Source organism: Aulonocara sp. 'chitande type north' Nkhata Bay, linkage group LG23 (genome assembly GCF_057382095.1).
Source record: "Aulonocara sp. 'chitande type north' Nkhata Bay isolate Kocher_YH1m ecotype deep benthic linkage group LG23, A_spYH_male_GT1.1, whole genome shotgun sequence".
NCBI classification, from domain to species: domain Eukaryota; kingdom Metazoa; phylum Chordata; class Actinopteri; order Cichliformes; family Cichlidae; genus Aulonocara; species Aulonocara sp. 'chitande type north' Nkhata Bay.
In genome coordinates, this window is record NC_141365.1 from 31277197 (window position 1) to 31296961 (window position 19765).

The window sequence follows — 19765 nt, forward strand, 5'->3', positions numbered from 1 at the left end:
CTTATATCAAGACACTCCTAAACCAAAGGTTCTGTGACACATTCTTATTTTCAGATGAAAGTAAGTTCAGTATTTTAGGAAATCAAGTTCTTAAAGTCTGGAGGAAGAGCAAAGAGCAGAATCCAAGGTGTTTGAAGTCTACGGTGAAGTCAGTGATGAGTTAAAGCATAGGTGTCAAACTCTGGCCCGCGGGCCAAATTTGGCCATACCGCGAGCCATACCAAATTATTATTAGAGCTGGCCTACTGGTATTATACAACTAATATATATATTGTTTAGTATTAAGCTTTCCTTGTTCCATATTCTGTTTTTCAGCAAAACTTGTTTGAGTCCATTAGAAGAGATTCATTCTTAAATCTGGAGGAAGATTTTTTTTCCCAATAAATATTAATGTTAGCCCGCGACCTTGTTCCAGTTTTGAATTTTGGCCCACTGTGTATTTGAGTTTGACACGCCTGAGTTAGAGTGACATGTGATCTGCTGGTGCAGGTGCTGGCAGATGGACTGCTGTGTTTTATCAGGTCCAAAGTCAACACTGCTGTCTACCAAGTGATTTTAGAGCATGCGAGCTTTGTGGAGATGCCAATTTCTTATCACCTGGCACAGTGCCGAAACTACTACCAAATTATCTGCTGACCATACTATTACTTTGCTTGATTGGCCAGCCACCTTGCCTGACCTGAACACCACAACCCAGGCTTCAATAACACCTCAGAAGTGCGACAGGCTTCTTTTTATATTGTATAGAATATATATATATATACACTCAACAAAAATATAAACGCAACACCTTTGTTACTGCTCCCATTCCCCATGGGATGGACGTAGAGACCTAAAATTCATTCCAGATACACAATATAACCATCCCTCCCAAACAGTGGTCACAAATCAGTCCAAATGTGTGGTAGTGGGCACATCTGCCATATTGAGATAATCCATCCCACCTCACAGGTGTGCCACATCAGGATGCTGATCTGACATCATGAGTAGTGCACAGGTGTACCTCAGACTGCCCACAACAAAAGGCCACCCTGGAATGTGCAGTTTTTTGCGCTATTGGGGGTCTGGGGACCCAGAACCGGTCAGTATCTGGTGTGACCACCATTTGCCTCATGCAGTGCAACACATCGTCGCATGGAGTCTATCAGATTGTCAACTGTGGCCTGTGGAATGTTGGTCCACTCCACTTCAATGGCTGTGCGAGGTTGTTGGATATTCGTGGGAACTGGTACACGCTGTCGTATACGCCGGTCAAGCACATCCCGAACATGCTCAATGGGTGACATGTCCGGTGAGTATGCTGGCCATGCAAGAACTGGGACATTCTCAGCTGCCATCTGCCCTGAACAATGTGAACCATGATTCATCCGTGAAGCGCACACCTCTCCAACGTGCCAGACGCCATCGAATGTGAGCATTTGCCCGATGAGGACAACGGGCATGCAGTTGAGCGTCCCTGAGACGGTTTCTGACAGTTTGTGCAGAAATTGTTTGGTTGTGCAAACCAATTGTTCCAGCAGCTGTCTGGGTGGCTGGTCTCAGACGATCTTGGAGGTGAACCTGCTGGATGTGGAGGTCCTGGGCTGGTGTGGTTACACGAGGTCTGTGGTTGTGAGGCCGGTTGGATGTGCTGCCATATTCTCTGAAATGCCTGTGGAGACGGCTTATGGTTGAGAAATGAACATTCAATGCACGGGCGACAGATCTGGTTGACATTCCTGCTGTCAGCATGCCAATTGCACGCTCCCTCATTGCTTGTGGCATCTGTGGCATTTTGCTGTGAGACAAAACTGCACATTCCAGGGTGGCCTTTTGTTGTGGGCAGTCTGAGGTACACCTGTGCACTACTCATGATGTCAGATCAGCATCCTGATGTGGCACACCTGTGAGGTGGGATGGATTATCTCAATATGGCAGATGTGCCCACTACCACACATTTGGACTGATTTGTGACCACTGTTTGGGAGGGATGGTTATATTGTGTATCTGGAATGAATTTTAGGTCTCTACGTCCATCCCATGGGGAATGGGAGCAGTAACAAAGGTGTTGCGTTTATATTTTTGTTGAGTGTATATATCCTGATTGATCTTAGGAACACTTTGAGATACTGGATTTGGGATTTTTATGAGCTATAAGTCACTTTTATCGAGATTGGAACGAAAAAGGATTGCAATCTTTATGCACGTTTATCTTTTATAAGTTTATCTTTTTTAATTAAATTATGAAAATGCCAACAAGCAAAAGCTTCTACAAAGACTGTGAAAAGAAGAAGAAAATGGGCTGTAAGCAAGGTGACCTGTAAGAAACGTGCTAAAATGGATTGTTTCAGACACTCTTTAAAAGAGCCCATTTATATGGCAGCATGCAAAGCTATGTTTTTAAAGTCTCTGAATGCAAATACAGAGTCTTAGAATGAAAGAGATCCCTTTGAAAAAAGAGTGCTAACAAACACAGTGTTATGATTGGCGCTCTCATCATATTAGGATAGCAATATTAGCAGTTAGCTAAGCATTGCTGCACAGTAACTTTTGTTAGCTACAGCAACAGTTTTTGACCAGCAGAGTATACGTTTTTGACAGCTTCCATGGCTAAATGTTGTCAGCGATACAGTTTGATAGAAGATAATTCTTCAGCTATCTGAAGCATCAACAGTAAATGTCAGGTTTCAGAAAAAGAGTAAGCAGATCCTACATTTTCCCTGCAACACTCAGCAGCTGTACCGGGAGACATTTATCACAGAAGCAGAGATTTTCATCTATCTGCAGACAGACTCTTAAGCGTTTGCCACAGTTTGCATTTTTTCCCCCCATTGTCAGTAGTCTATGAAACACAGCACCCACTTTAATGGGTTTTTCATTCTGTAATTTGCACACGTTCACTGAACACATCACAAATACATTCTTTTCTGGGGGGTTTATTCCCTATGTATGTTCACTTGAATCTACCATTTCTGTTTCTTCATGCATGTAGCCAAGAACAAGTCTTGACAGCAAAGACAGTAAATTACATCACCATAAAAATAACAAAAATGATTTTTCAGTTAAACCCTCTAAACTCTGGAACATTACAAGAGGCATCAGGGATGACAGGAGAGAATCTGTGCTGACATTTGCTTTGTGGATCGGCACAGCTGAAACAACAAATGCAGAGGTTATAATTATCAGATACAGTCAGTACCACATTTTACCTTCTGATACCTGTCAGTGGGTGGGAAAAGAGCCTTATGTCAAATATTACTATAGAGAGGATGAAAATACTGTTTAGCTGCATAAGCAGGCTTGTTCCTGCATTAACTGTCTGCCAAGAGGCGTCAAAGCAAACCATCTTTTTTGGTCTTTCATGAACTAACAATGTGACAAACTGTACATTTATGCCACTTTCTTCTCTTTCTGACATATTAATGGCTTTTTCATGGGTTATGGTTAGGATTGAGCCTGCCAGGGCTGACAATGTGCAGTAGCAAAATACAACATTTGCAAGTACAATTATTATAATACCTGTAATTAGAATAATTAAGCGTAATTAGATGTATTACCATGTGTTAGAGTAAAATACTAATAGTTTTTTTGTCATGCTGAGTTTAAGAGAAACTTAAAGAAGTTCATTTGAATTTACAAACTGAATAAGAATAAAGTTCACTTAGTAAAAATCCAAGGTCAAATAAATTTAGGATTTTTGTCTTTTAGCGTAAAGAACGCTTCTCATTTAAAGAGGAAATGTTTTCAATAAAACATTATTAATAGCAGTCCCTGCAGAGTGGTTTGTGCATCACGCTTGACAAATGTGAGTTTTTTCATTTAATATTTTTATGATGAAGGGCATTTGAGGCAAACAGCTGTGGATAGGAACTGTAGAACTGGTTCAGACCAGTTTCAGCCATTAACAGTTTTCTGTGTTTGGCAGTCGGATCGTTTTGAATCTGTATTTGTATGTTTGCACACGAAGAGCTGTCAGAACATGATGCTTTTAACATCTTTCACTCTGCAGACATCATCCTAACAAAGAAATTGTGCCTCATTATGGGGCCTTATAGCAAAAAAAGGGGGGGAAAAACCCGACGGTTGAGATAATTTCGCCTCTTCTCTATGTGGCCTTTTGTATTGACACAAAACAGAATCAAGCAGATTATTGCACTATTTTCAAGAAAAGGACACTTGATTCTGAATGAGTTCTGAAGTGCGCTGATTTGTTGTTGAAACAAGTAAAATTATCCTTGCTATTCCCAGCAAATCTATTTGACTTGATTGAGGAAAACAAGAGTTGAGGACTTGGTTGTAGCGTAAATAAGCCATTAATGTGGTTGTTTGTGCTGGGATTTGAGAAGATGTTTATTGTTAAGTGATTTTCTTTTTTATTGTTTGCTTCATCCCTACTGCCTGCCGATATTCGTATAACTGCACTGAGACCGGGCACAAGGCATCAATCATATCCAAAATGCTTATAGAAATATAAAAGTGTCTTATCAATGATAAGATACTTTCTGCACATGCTGGCATATGGAAGATGTTAGATTCAGGACTCACAGGGAGGCCAAAAGTCAAGAAAAAAAATGTAAAAATGAGATGACTCATTAGCTCCTTGGCTGCTTGGCTATTAGCTGACTAACATTACAATACCACATGCCATATGTAAACATTCTTCATAAAAAAACCCCCAATGACTCAATTTATTGGGACCATAAATGTCTACTAAGTTGGACATTTTTGTCAAAGTGCAGAACTTTCATGCAACCTTGAATAATGCAAAACCCCTATACTTCAGTTCGTTTTGTGAGATGTTTCACAAAAACATAATTCAGCACATCATGTATGGATCCAATATCTGATTGCATTTCCAGTTCAAAAAATTTCACTTCGCTGAGCAATTCTTATCTTTGAAAAAAATGTCTGTGTCAAACGTTAACATTTGTTACTCTCCCTGAGAAATACAGCAACTAGTAGTAAGTATGTCTGTGAAGGTTCTCAGTCATCCAGGTCATTGTAGTCTAAGGAGCTTGGGGAAAAAAAGTGTCTGGACTTCTTTAAGTTGCTAGAAGACGTTTCACCTCTCATCCAAGAAGGTTCTTCAGTTTTAAGGTCAAATGGTGGAGAGTCCCAGATTTAAACCCTATGGGAGTGTTCCCCCCAAGAGGGACGATGGACAGGGGGTCCATCAGCCAAGGTTTCGGGTGAACTCATTGTGAAACGTAGCCCCCACCCTATCGTGTGATTTCCTGAGGTCACCAATGCACCTCAGGAAGTCACATGATAGGGTGGAGCTAGGAAACCTTGGCTGATTGTGACCTACACCTATTTTCACACATTGGCTTATGTAAATAGGTAGAGGATCATTAGGGGGTCCATCGTCCCTCTTGGGGGGATACTCTCATAGGGCTTAAATCTGGGACTCTCTAACATTTTACCTTATAACTGAAGATGTCACAGTCTGGCTGGGGCAGACTGTATGTGTTTGCAAAAGAGGACTCAAACGCAGACCAAAAACTGAACGTGGTGTGGATTTAACAAAAAACAAGCCGTTTATTGAAGGTAGCAAAGAGGGTACAAACAAAAGGGCATTGATGAAACTAAACAATAACCTAAACTGGGTGAACTAAAACTAAACATGAAAAAACCTTAAACATGGTGAACTGACATAGATACCTGAAGTTGTGACATGGATGAGCAGACGACCTGACAAAGAATGACTGAAAGCACACGGACTAAATACACACAGGAGGATAATGAGGGAAGTGGGAACACATGGAGAAACAGCCGACACATGAACATAACGACGTCACAGTGGAAGAGAAAAACTTAACACGATGAACACAGGAACACCAGACCTCTTCAAAATAAAACAGGAAACATAAGACGCAGACATGACAACCTGAACTTGAAAACGTAAGACACAGACATTAAACACATGAAGGGGAAGGGAGACTTGACATGGGCGGAAGACACAAGGGGAATCTAATAACAAAGAACTAGAACAACCTAGGCATGATAAAAAATGAACTTAGAAAACCTGAAGGGCTTAAACATAAACTAAAACTCAAAACGCTGGGTCAAAAGACCCAGGATCGTGACAGAAGAAGCTTCTCGGATGAGAGGTGAAACGTCTTCAAGCAATTTAAAGAAGTCCAGATGCTTTTCTTTTTCCAAGCTCCTTAGACTAGTAGTAAGTAAGTAAATTTTATTTACAGGAATCTGTTACAAAGTGCTTTACACAAAAACAAGAACATGACCCAGATGTCTATCTAAATAGATGTGTTTTCAGCTGTTTTTTAAAAGAAGCCACAGAGTCGATGGTGCGTAGAGGAGGTAAACCATTCCACAGTATTGCTGCTAGGTTGTGGAAAGTGCAATCCCCCTTTGTTTCCCAACTGTACCGTTAGCTTACCAACTTTTGATGATGTTTGATGAGCTGCAATCGCCTGCCACCTAAAGATTCTTTACTCCATTCATGGAAGCTCGTCTTCTGTAGTGCTAGCTTGACACATGCACAACTTCATTGACATTTGCACCATGAACGCATCAAAGTAATAAAAAGAAAAAAACTAATGTCTGGAGGACGGGCCGCTGATCCGAGGCGCAGAACAAAGAAGCGCCGGGGAAAACGCGCTGGTATTAGGAACAGACTGAGACAGCAGGCGCATCGCACACCACTGCCCAGTATCCTACTGGCCAATGTACAATCCATGGAGAACAAGCTCGATGACCTAAGAGCAAGGGTCATCTTCCAACGTGACATGAGGGACTGCAACATTCTGTGCTTCACAGAGACATGGCTGTCCCCCACCGTGCCGGACCAGGCCGTAACTCCGTCGGATTCATTCTTTGTGCTCCGCGCGGACAGAACGGCAGAGTCGAACAAAACCAAAGGTGGGGGAGTGTGTTTCATGGTAAACAGAAAGTGGTGTGATGCCAGGAGCATTTCTACTCTCTCCAGCGGCTGCTCGCCACATCTGGAGTTCCTGAGCATTAAGTGCCGCCCTTTCTATCTGCCCCGTGAGTTCACCTCAGTCTTCGCCACGGCGGTCTACATCCCACCCCAAGCGGACACAGGTATGGCTTTGTCCGAATTACATGATGTGCTGAGCTCGCTTCAAAACAAGGACCCGGGCGCAGCCCTCATTGTAGCAGGAGACTTTAACAAAGCGAACCTCAGACAAGTCATGCCAAACTTTTACCAGCATGTCTCGTGTCCAACGAGAGGGGATCGGATTTTGGATCACTGCTACACGCCATACAAGCAGGGCTACAAAGCTGTCTCACACCCGGCTTTTGGGAAGTCTGACCACAACGCCATCTTCCTCATTCCCCAGTATAAACAAAGCATACGGAGGGAAGACGTGACCACGAAGGAAGTAAAACGGTGGACTGCCCAATCAGAAGCTACGCTACAGGACGCACTCAACGACGTAGACTGGGACATGTTCAGAGCATGCGCAGTCGACATCAACGAGTTTACGGAAGTAGCAGTATGCTTCGTCAATATGCTAGCGGAGGAGATTATCCCCACTGCGAGAGTCACCACATTCCCAAACCAGAAACCGTGGATGGACAGATCGATCCGCACTGCAGTAAACGCCAGGACCGCCTCCTACAACGCGGGTCTCGCCACTGGCGATATGAGCGCCTACAAAGCGGCCTCATACGGCGTGCGGCGCGCGGTGAGAGATGCCAAACGCAGGTACCGGGAACGTGTGGAGTCCCGCTTCCACCAGGGCGACACACGGAGTATGTGGCACGGACTACGCACCAGTACGAACTACAAAGCCAGGGACACTGCGCCGATCAACGCCGACTCTGCATTCACCAACGAGCTGAATCGGTTCTACACCCGTTTCGAGGTTAGCCAGGCGGCTAATGCTATCTACCGCCTGACTACCGAGGACAGTGATGTCATCAGCGAGAGACCGGTGACCAGCATCGCGGAGCATGACGTCCGAGCGGCACTGAGGAGAGTGAACACAAGGAAAGCGGCGGGGCCAGACGGTATCACCGGCCGTCTGCTGCGCTGCTGTGCTGACCAGCTAGCAGGTGTGTTCACTTACATCTTCAACGAGTCCCTGGCGAAGTCTGTGGTCCCCACATGCTTCAAAAGATCCACCATCATCCCTGTGCCCAAGAACAGCAAACCCTCATCCCTGAACGATTACCGGCCAGTTGCACTGACCTCGGTAGTAATGAAGGTGTTTGAGAGGCTGCTGAAAAACATCATCTCCTCCTCCATCCCAGACACCACAGATCCGTTGCAGTTCGCCTACAGATCCAACAGATCCACAGAGGATGCCATCGCCCACGTCCTACACACCACTCTCAGCCACGTGGACAAGAAACAGGGTAACTATGTGCGAATGCTGTTTGTTGATTACAGTTCAGCGTTTAACACAATAGTGCCCTGCAGACTGTTCACAAAGCTGAGGGATCTGGGACTTAACAGCCGTCTGTGTGCATGGGTGTTGGACTTCCTCACTGGCAGAACTCAGGTGGTGAGGGTGGGCAGGTGCCTCTCCAACAGCATCACCATCAACACAGGAGCACATCAGGGATGTGTCCTCTCGCCACTGCTCTACTCCCTCTACACTTCAGACTGTGTGGCCACCCATGGCTCCAACACCATTGTGAAGTTTGCTGACGACACAGTGGTGTTGGGTGCCATCTCCAACAACGATGAGGCGGCCTACATGGATGAAGTGAAGAATCTGGCATCGTGGTGCCAGGACAACCACCTCCAGCTGAACGTCAGCAAGACCAAGGAGCTGGTGGTGGACTTCAGAAGGGGTCGGCACAGAGACTACAAGCCCATTATCATCAATGGAGCTCCAGTGGAGAGGGTGCAGTCCTTCAAGTATCTTGGTGTCCACATCTCCTCAGACCTGACATGGGCTGCCCACATTCAGGTCCAGACCAAAAAGGCTAGGCAGCGCCTGTATCACCTACGACAACTGAAGAAGTTCAGGGTCTCTCCAAAGATCCTCAGGATTTTCTATACAGGCGCTGTGGAGAGCATCCTCACACAGAACATGACATCGTGGTTCGGGAACAGCTGTGTGAAGGACCAAAAAGCTCTCCAGAGAGTGATCCGTACAGCAGAACGCTGCTGCAGGATTGCTCTCCCCCCGCTTCAGGACACCTACACCAGGAGATGCCGGACTAGAGCAGCGCAGATACTGAAGGACCCGTCCCATCCTGGCAACAAACTGTTCCAACTTCTGCAATCTGGTAGAAGGTTCCGCATCTTCCGGGCAAGGACAGAGAGACTCAAGAGGTGTCACAGGCTGGGTCTCCGACCCAGCACTCTGAGTTTTCTTTGTATTTTTTGATATGTTATTAGTTTGTGTTATTTCCTATTTTGCCTTTAGTTTAGGCAGTTATTGGTTATTGTTCCTGGGTTTTCTATGTTTTGGGGTTTGGTATTTATTCATCACGTGTTGGGTCTGTTGAGTTGTGTTGTCATGTTTAGTTGTTAGTATTTCCTGTTTTATTTTGACAATGTCATGTGTTCTTTGTTCATTGTATTTAGCTTTCTCTCCTGGTCCTGTCATTAGGTTTATGTCTGTCAGCTGTTCCCCCATGTGTCCCCACTTCCCCTGATCACCTCATGTCTGTATTTAAGCCTTTTGTTTTCTTCATGCCATTGTCGGTTCGTCTGTTTATCTCACCAGGGTCACAGTTTTAGTCATGGTCTTAGCCTGTTTACCTCACCTCAGTCATAGTTCTAGTTTTCATCTGTTATGTATTATTAGTCTTAGTCATGGTCTTTGTTTATTATTTTTCCACCACAGTCATAGTTTAGGTTTTGGTCTCAGTACCATTTAGTATTTTGTTTCTTAGTGTTTTGCCTGTTTGTTTTTGGTCTCTTGGTTCATTTCCCTGCCGTCATCGCATTAAAGGTTCACCTTTCTGTTAATCATTACAATTCCTCGTCATCATCTGCTTTTGGGTCCTGTTTCCACACACATCGGCGCACCCCGCCGTGACAAGAGGAGCTTCTATCCCCAAGCCATCCGTGCCCTAAACACACACACCCGCCCTCTCACATCATCTATAATTGACTGAGACAGGACTCTTCCAGACACTAAACCAAGGCACAATGTACATTTCAATTCCTTTAATTTTAAATATGTTTATATTGTCTATCCTGTAAAATAGTCAGATATCTATTCATATTAATGTACAGAATTCACCTGCTTGCTGCTACTACTGCACATTCACCCAGTGTATATACTATATGTGCATATATATATATATATATATATATATATATATATATATATATATATATATATATATATATATATATATATATATATCTATAATGTTCTTCCTCTACACCCCCCCCCCCCCCCCCCCAATTTTTGCACATGTTGAGGAGCGTGTCAGGCTACATTTCACTGTGTGTTATACTTATATAACTATACATGTGACAAATAATAAAGAACCTTGAAGAACCTTGAACCTTGAACCTTGGAGGGTGTAACGGGGCTGTGTGATGTCATTATTTTCTCACCACTGTGCACTAACTCCACACTGTCACTAGAAGCAATGCCAGGCTGCAGCACATGAAAGATTAACTCATTCAAGAATGACATGCATTAACCTGCTTCAATGCATGTAAGATTGCGTTGCTTATTAATTCTCTCAGTACAGTTAGAGTACAGCTAGATTATCCAGCCCACATTAACCTCTGCACATACCTGATTAAATTGCTCAAATTATATTTTACTATTTTATCTCCAAATACAGTAATCTGACAAACCCCCTTTTCTTGTTTATTGGCTGTTTTCTTTGTTGGTGCAGCTGACCATTCGCTAATCCCTAGGTATCCCCAAGTATCTACAACTTACTAGAACCCTTTGTTTTTCTGACACAGTGAGAAAGTAAGCTTTTTCTTACTCTCGCTCCCAACATTTGTACATTTTCAAAGGAGCCTTATTACTTTTGCTTCAAGATATGTGAGGGCTGCTATTGTTATTTCCTGTCACTGCGCGCCTTCTCGATATCAAACTGATTTGAACCTAAATGAAGGGAAGGGATCTGAGACAGAGATGAAAGAGGCAAAATAACATATTCGGGGAAAACGAGTGCAAAGCAAACCCGTCTATGACAGAGAAAAGTACAGTTTGTGACATCATGACAGGAAACGAAGGTCAGTTACACAAAAATAGCTGCTTGAAAAGTCCTTCAAAGAGCTGCTTTTTACTTTGACGCTGTAAGTACATTCATTCAGAGCCAGAACTTTTTCACTTTGACTTGAGTAAAGAAGTTGAATCAGTACTTCAACTTTTTCTCTGTGTGAAGCATCTGTGTACATTTCCCACCTATGATTGTAGTTTTAATGATTTTTTTATTACTTCCAGAAGGGTTGTTTCAAACCAAGAACCTTTTTAAAGGGCTGTTGCAGTGATATCATCCTAAACCTTTAAACCATGTCTCATCTACCATCCAATAACAAAACTTGTGAATTTCTCATGAATACAGTAAGTTAAATCGAGCCATTTTCGTGAATGTTTTTAGTGAGTTTATTGTTACTGTAAACCTTTTTTTTTATTAAAGTTGAGATTCAGGCTAATTTTGTCTAACCATCTTTGTTGGTTATTTGTGCCTACGCAGTTTGGTCACTTACTAAAAGTCCTTGTAGGCAGAGGAATATTTGCCTGGTTGCCTGTGTGTATGTTTTTGTGACCCCCATGTTTTGACAAGCTCCCAAAATCCCTCAAGATGGCTCCTTCACCTCGAGGTTGAAGCCATGTGAAATTGCCAAACACTTCCCCCCGGGCGGTGTTAAAAGCCTTCAGTACAGTAGTCACTATTTCCTGTTCACTTCCCTTTGCCTTTCGGATTTTATGCCATGCTACTTTGCAAGCACCCTGTTAACAACGTAAGTGCAGTGTGTGTGGGGGGAAAAAAGAAGTAATCCATGATTCATGTGACATGCTCTATGCCCTTGACATGCATCAGGTTTCAGGGCTTGCTTAGAGCATCTTATCAGGGGGAGGCGAGCAGGGACCAGCCCCCAACGGCACGCTTTTCAGCACTTATCGCGGTGCTCACTCTGTGCCAAAAGCAAATCACACGGTGCTGGAGAGGCATCCTTCCAGACAGAAATCTGTATTCATTTAAAATAAAAAACGTGGATCAGTTGATTTGTTCTTTCAAACTTTAGCAAAGTCAGTTTTCTCATCTAGTCCAATGAGTGTGTGCAAAATAGGCCAGAGGCCATGCTTTCTCACTATATCAAACCTGTAGAGTATGACTGCACTGTATAAATTATCTTGGCCTACACTGTCAGTACCAAAGTCATGCATCAGCTCGGTGTTTAAACCCCATGGTATAGCCTTCATCTTCTAACTCACTTTATGAGTTAGATCTTTGACAGTTTCTCTCCTGCTCATCCTTTTATTCACTTCTCCTTCCTTACTCACACCTTTTCTTCTGGCCTTCAAATCTGTTCTCCTCTACTCACTTTTTTTCTCTTATTTACCTTCTCTCCCCCGCTTGTCCTCTGTGATCTCCAGTCCAGCCCCATATCACCCAGCTGAAAAACGTGACAGCCGTAGAGGGCAGCGCTGCCATGATCTCCTGCGTGGCTGAGGGCGAGCCTCTGCCTGACATTTCCTGGAGAAGAGCCAGCGACGGTCAGACCTTCGTGGACGGAGACAAGGTAGAAGCTGCCAGAAAGCCCATCTGGCTGTGCGTGTGTGTTTGTGTTCATCATCGTACAGCATAGGCTGGAATTACGGCATGAGTGTCGTGCTCAAAGGATATGACTTAGGCAGGAAGGATTTATGGGAAATTTACTGGGGTTGCATACCAAATGCATTTACAGCCATATGCCAAAACATTAAAACACCTGCCTAATACTGTGCAAGTCCCCTTAGTGCTGCTTAACAGGCTCATGTGACGTCTGGGTGTGTCTGGCACCTCTTGCTTTTGTGGGTGTTTAGGTAAGGCCTATGTCAGGGGTGTCAAACATAAGGCCCAGGGCCCAGAATAAGGCCGGCAAAGACTCCGATCTGGCCGACTGGAAGGCTTTGGAAAATGTGAAGAAGTGCACAGATTTTAAACTCCTAACTGTATTTTCATAAGTTTTACAGCTTTGCCTATTGATACAGACACTGCCATTCATACCACACGAAAGTAGTTCAGTAATAGATAAACCATTAAATGACAGAAATGTCTGGGCAGTTTTATCAGTTAAAGTGGATGAGTTTGACATCCCTGGCCTATGTGTTTCTGTAAAGGTGAATCCTGTGGAAAGTTCATCCGTGTGAGTCTTTTGTCTAGTTTACTGTGTTTGTTGTGTTGCTGGAATGAGGAGGGAAAAAACACCCTTAGGTTTTCAGCTCAGGATCTACCTGGATAGTCTTCTGAGAGACCACAGTCATCGGGGAGTGTCACTGCTATTGTTACTTGTTCTGCTACAATTTTTAGGTGGGTGATATGTGTTAAGGCAATTTCCACAACTGATCTTATTCGATTCTTATGTCACATGCCTGAGTTTATTGTCACAACTGATCACTCTACATTACAGATGAGACACAGATTTGACAGTATTCATATGTATATGGATGGGAGCTACTTAAATTGTATTTTGATTATAATCACAGGTACAAAAACTGACTTAAAAGAATCCAATCATTAGAGAGTCAACCACAGATTGTGTGTCCTGGGCCAAATAAAACAGTGCACGTACTGGTAATGCACAGAGGGGTGAAGACGGAGGCGCTGCTGGTTTTATGGAAGCATCGCTTCATTCAATTTCATTATAGCTTTGTTTCGAAGAAGTCACATTTTGTCTCTCATTGTGGCGCGGCAGATGGCTCTACCAGTGAGCCTCGGGCACTGTTGCTATGGGAGAAAGTCAGTCAGTGGTGTGAATCAAAACACTGCAGTCACTGTGCAGCAAAACGCAGCACCACACTTCACTGAGTTCACCCACGACCGAAGAAGAAGATGAGGAGAAGAAACAAACGTGTCATTTGAATCCACAAATCTTTATTCGTGGCTGTGTGTTCTTGTGGTTTGAAATGCATCTTTGGCTATGAAATGACTACAATTTCTCTCTAGTGAGAGCCACGGATTTGCCAAATGTCAACTCTAAGGAGTTTCACTAATGAGTTTTTTTTTTTTTTTTAATGAAGGAAAGGTGTCCTAAAATTCTCCGTCAAACCCCACGAGGTCATGGAGTCGCTTAACTGGAGCTACAGAGAAAATACCAGCTTTTGTTGTCATGGTGACCATTAAAATGTCACTTTATTTTTTATATATATGAACAAAAACCAAGTCTTGGTTCTTATTGCCGCGGACTACAAAAAAGCAACAGCAGACAGTAACGGCTAATTACTCGTATATGTTGCACCGTTAAAATTAAAGCATTCCCATCTGCCTTATATGAAATGTTGCAATTACAGCCATTCATTGGTGCCACTGCTGTACATTACAGAGTGATTGATCCGGATCTTTTCCTTTTGACAAGATTTTATTTTCACGCTCTGTGAAGCCTCAAAGAGAGCGACCCTCAAACAACAAATGCACATTCACCTTGTACTCACATTATTATCTCAAGGGAAATCAGTAAACACTTTTATTTTGGTTATTTTGGAAGCCAGGACCTTGAAGTTTTCAGGTCAAATCTTTTAGTTTGTACTTTCTTTCTGTCTTCAGTACCTCCCTCAGACTCGCTGACATTATATTCAATCCAGTTTAACCGAAGCGACACAAAGCTTCTATTTTTACTTGTTTCTCCCAGCATCCATTATTCACTTTCTCCATAATAACAGCCACACAAGTGACAAACTGAAAGAAGCCTTTTCTTGAAATAGTAATTATTCCTGAATGGCATGCCATCAATGTCAAAACCATACTCGCTTCCATGGCAAGGGGTAAGAAGCAGCTTAAAAAAGAGGAAGAAAAAAACCCCAAAAAAACAAAGATGGCAGCCGTTCCTTTTGCTGGGGAAAAAGGTCATCGCAGAGATAAATGAGTGTGTGCATTGGCTCGAATCGCTCGGGTTGATAAATCACAGCCGAAAATGAGAGTAAGTGCTTCTCTTCCCACAGCAAATGCAATTATGGAAATGCGCAGTGCAAACCAACACACCTAAACATACGCAAAGACAAACATGAGTCGTGCAGTGCGAGGCGTGATGGATGGCAGCAGTCATTTAGGTTTAAAGCAGGATGTTCCTCTCTCAATTTGCTCTCCAATCTGCATATCCAGCCGCCACACACGTGTCTCCCGTTTAGAGTTGTTAAGCTTCGGAAAGTCCTACATGTAATGTTACGTACTACATAGTGTTGCTTCCGTCCTTTTCATTCTTTGTCAGGCTAACACCCTGACCCAGGGTATGAGTGCATAATGGGATGCAGTTCCTGGAATTTAATTATGAATCGAGGCAGAGCATTCTGTGACACCTCGGGTATTGTTTTGCTTCTGATCAAAGTTACTGTCTGCTGTTGTAGTCATTCAGAATATCCAAGGCTAGAGAGCAAGTGTCATTAACTCCGTGCTTTTGTGTAGATGACTTCTGAAAAGATTGACATATTTGCTGTGATTCAACTGTTGATTTCACAGCTAAACCTTGAAATAAGAAGACTCCAACCAATTGTTTCCTGACTTCTCTGTGCCGAAAGACTGCAGTGAAGCGGTCACACCATTGTGATTAATAACCTGGCAAGTAAACCCAGGTTTTTGAAATTTAAAAAAAGAAAGCAGACAGGTATAAAGCTGCAGTTCTCTCACAAGAAGTGCAAACCACATAATGAGGCACGTGTAACAAAGACTGAAAGTAACACAGTTGCTGAAGAAAAAGAAAAGCTGTCTAGTTTGACAGGCTTACCAAAGTAACTCACTACCCCCAATCATTGAGGGGGCAGTTAGTACACCACACTGCAATTAGAGCTGTATGTATTCCAAATCCATGTGTGTTAGCATGTAATAAATGCCACTTTGACCTCGCCTAGTGGTGTGGTGGTTAGCACCACTGCCCCAGAACAAGCCATTCCTGAGTTTGAATCCACCAGCTGGCCGGGGCCTTTCTGTGTGGGGCCCGTGTCTGAGTCCAAAGATATTCTAAATCGGGCGTAGGTTTGTGAATGCTTGTCTGTTTCTTTGTGTTAGCCCTGCAACAAATTGGTGACCTATCTAGGGTATCCACTGCTCTTACCCTGTGACACCTGGGAGTAGTTCCAGCCCTACTGTAACCCCAAATTGGATAAGTGGAAGAAAATGGATGGGTGGACTCTTTTTTGCTATCTTGCTCTTTTGCAAGAGAATGCATGGCACTCATACAGTAACAACTAGTTTTTCAAAAGTATTTTTACATGCAATTGTCATTTACAAAGTAAACATATTGCTTGGTTAAAAATTACTTGAAACTATTGACTGATAACATAAAGCCTTGAAGAAATTTTTTATGGAGGGCATAAAACAAGAGAGGGAAGTAGCAGTTTTTGTACCGTTGCATGCCTTTCCTGGAACCAGAAGAGTCACCTCTGGCTTGTCTTTAGAAAGAATGCAGGTTTAAAGCACTTCCTGAGCGACTTCACTCTTCAAACTATGCTCATTGTTTATACTCACTTCAGTTCAATGTTATTTTTAGTTCAATGTGATTGTCCCAACAGTAGTCATCTCTGGGCACATTTTATTAACTTTATGGATGTATACGACAGATATAGCCTTATTCTTTCAGCAATCTTTGAAGAAAATAAAAAAAGTATAAATGGCCTGTATTTATATAGCGCTTTACTAGTCCCTAAGGACCCCAAAGCGCTTTACATATCCAGTCATCCACCCATTCACACACACATTCACACACTGGTGACGGCAGCTACATTGTAGCCACAGCCACCCTGGGGCGCACTGACAGAGGCGAGGCTGCCGGACACTGGCGCCACCGGGCCCTCTGACCACCACCAGTAGGCAACAGGTGAAGTGTCTTGCCCAAGGACACAACGACCGAGACTGTCCAAGCCGGGGCTCGAACCGGCAACCTTCCGATTACAGGGCGAACTCCCAACTCTTGAGCCACGATCGCCCCGATAAAAGTATAGTTCTGCGCTAAAGTCTTGAACGACCGCCCATTTCATTATATTTTGCTTCGAAGGAGCCATACATTCTTGTTTTTTGGTGGGTTTTTTGAGTGTTTTTTCTTTCTTTCTTTTAGGGGGTCTTGAGCACTAGTTCTCTTAGGCTTTTCGATGGCCTTTCAAAGATTTAGACATTTGCTGCTTTTTCAGGCGTTTTTAGTCCACTTCTTATACCTGGAAAAAAACTTTTTGGGGTTAAGCCACTTAACACCGGCCTACGAATCATTCAAACACACACAGGCACTTAGCTCATGGATTGAACCAGTCTTATGCCTGCACATAATAGACAAGATAAAAAAAAATTAAATTGTATCTTCGTTATGGTCAGCCTGTCATACAATGGAAAATACTAAAAACTTGATTTCCAAAGAGCTACTAGCCAAAAACATAGCATGGTTTGCAGTGTGTCCTTAAAAAAACAGATATATGGAAGAAAAACAAAGTCCCAGGCACAGTCATGGTTTAGGCCTCCGTTTCAGCCAGTGGTGTTGGAAATCTTGTCAAAATTGATGGAATTATAAGCTGAGAATCCACCATAATCCACCATACAATGCCATCTAGAAAGTGTCTGGAAAACAGCTTTACTTTTCAGCATGACAATGATCCCAAACACACCGCCAATGCTGTAAAAACATACCCGGATGGAAGAACAGACAGTAGAACACTGTCAGTCATGGATTGGCCTCCCCAGATCCTCAACCTCAACATTAGTGAAGCAGTGTGGGATCATCTTGAAAGAGAACAGAACAAAAGGCAGAAACATCCAAAGAAGAGCTTTGAATGTCCTTCAAGAAGCCTGGAGAACTATTCCTGAAGACTACTTTCCTGAAGAAATGACAAGAAAGCTTTTCTAAAGCTGCGTACACACTGGAAGCAATATGGTGACCCGATACTGTAGAAAGTAGGTTGCACTTGACATAAATTTTCTCAACTCCCGAGTGAGAGGCTGAAGAAACTACCAGTGAGAATAATGAGTACTGTTGATTAACATATGACCTTGTAGTAATTATATTGGTAGGTTACCTTAGCAACTGATTTCTGGAACATCTGTAAGCGTGTGTCAGTTTCAAAGCAATGTGTGATGAATACATTTCAACTTTAAAGAGTCTAGGCTGTGTTAAAGAATAAAGCCAGTCACACCAAATATTGACTTTTAAGATTGTAGACTTGTACAAACTCTGTTTTTGCCTCATACACTGTATTTCCATATATTTTTCCCAATGTTTCAATAAATCCATGCACCTCTTTCCGATTTTTCCAAGCAAAATATGAAGAAATAAAGGGTGACTCAAGACTTTTTAGCAATACGGTAGAATTCCTTCAGCAGCCCTTCTTTCAAATCTTGCAGGGTCAACAGGCAGAAGGCCTTAGTGCCAATGAGTCTGTGTCTCAAATCCGTATTGCTGTAATAGGCCCTAAATAACAATGGAGTTGCTCTGAAATTGGTGGCATCAAGCACAAACGTTCCACCCTTTCTGAGACATTTTCCCTCACTGACGCTTGTCAGAGAAAGCCAAAAGGTTTTGGTCTCTAAAAACTAAAAAGCCTCTTACTCTCTTCAAGGAATTTTGAAGCTATTTTCAAAGACAATTGATCAGTCAGTTAACATGTTATCTCAAAGATAACTTCTCCAGTCTCTCAAGTTACAGAGGCACTGTACTCAGAAAGAAATGAACCACTGTTGGCCAGTAAGACATCAGGGTTAAGCCTGAAGTCTCTTGCCTGACAGTACAGGCCCTCAGTCACTGCAACACCCAAAAATAGATAATAGCAGTGTCTAGCAAATCATTTCCTGTCGCATCCCATGTGAAACCCCTCGTTGGCCTCCATTTCCTTCAACCAAGAAGCCATTATTAAATGTCATTTTGTTGTTGTCTTGAGGTTGAGGTGATGCAGTAATCATTATAGTTGTGCAAATATGAAGACCCCCATGTTCAGCCCCAGCACCCAACTGTTAGAATTAGCTGCACTTGCCAGAATTAGACTAGCTGTGTTTCCAGCCTCGCTGACATTTACAGCTGACATTTTTAATATCTGAAAACTCTCCAACAATTGGACTGAAATAACACTGGAACACGCTCCAGAATTCCATTTGAGAGATTGCATTTCAGATATAGCTTCATGTGTTTTGATGTGGCACATGACATGCCTGGTTTTTATTGTGAAATTATGGATCAGTTATAGACAGGATTTCATATGTGTCTGCCCCTTTTATGCCTGCTCATGCCTACCCGTTTGTTCGTTAGTCATCTCCCCCATCCTTTTAAACTCCCTTCTTTCTTTTTACTTATAATATATGTCTTTATGTTGTTTGCTGCTCGTGTGCGCAGAGTACCTGCAGTGAGTGTGCCGTTGCAGCAACACGTATGTGCAGTTCATGGGCGTGCATGTCGCTGCTGTGTTTGCTTCTGGCCGCTCGCCTCGCCGTCCGACTGAGCTGCATATCAAACAGGCTGTGCTTTGGGGGCTGAGTTCGTCTCTAGACACAGACCCTGTCAGTTGGCAGAGATGGGGGGGCGGGTGGATGGATTGCGGGGAGGCGGCGGTGTTAGCAAGTAATTTCCTGACTCAGAAGCTCTCTCCTCGAAGATTTCCTCTCCTTCCCCCTCAGCATTCCTATTCAACACACACACTCTCAATCCCATTGACCTCAGCTGGCGAGGCAAACAAGCAAAGTCTGCAGTGGCAGC

The 19765-nt window shown here is 43.1% G+C and overlaps 1 protein-coding gene across 2 annotated transcripts in view; it reads left to right on the forward strand.

The window, feature by feature from the left end:
• Window positions 1-19765, forward strand: part of ncam2a (neural cell adhesion molecule 2a) — a 447190-nt gene that overhangs the window by 355608 nt on the left and 71817 nt on the right. For both annotated transcript variants that reach the window (XM_086284341.1, XM_086284343.1), the window contains exon 8: window positions 12504-12649. In XM_086284341.1, coding sequence (XP_086140467.1) covers window positions 12504-12649 — 146 coding nt within the window. The remainder of the gene's footprint in view (window positions 1-12503; window positions 12650-19765) is intronic.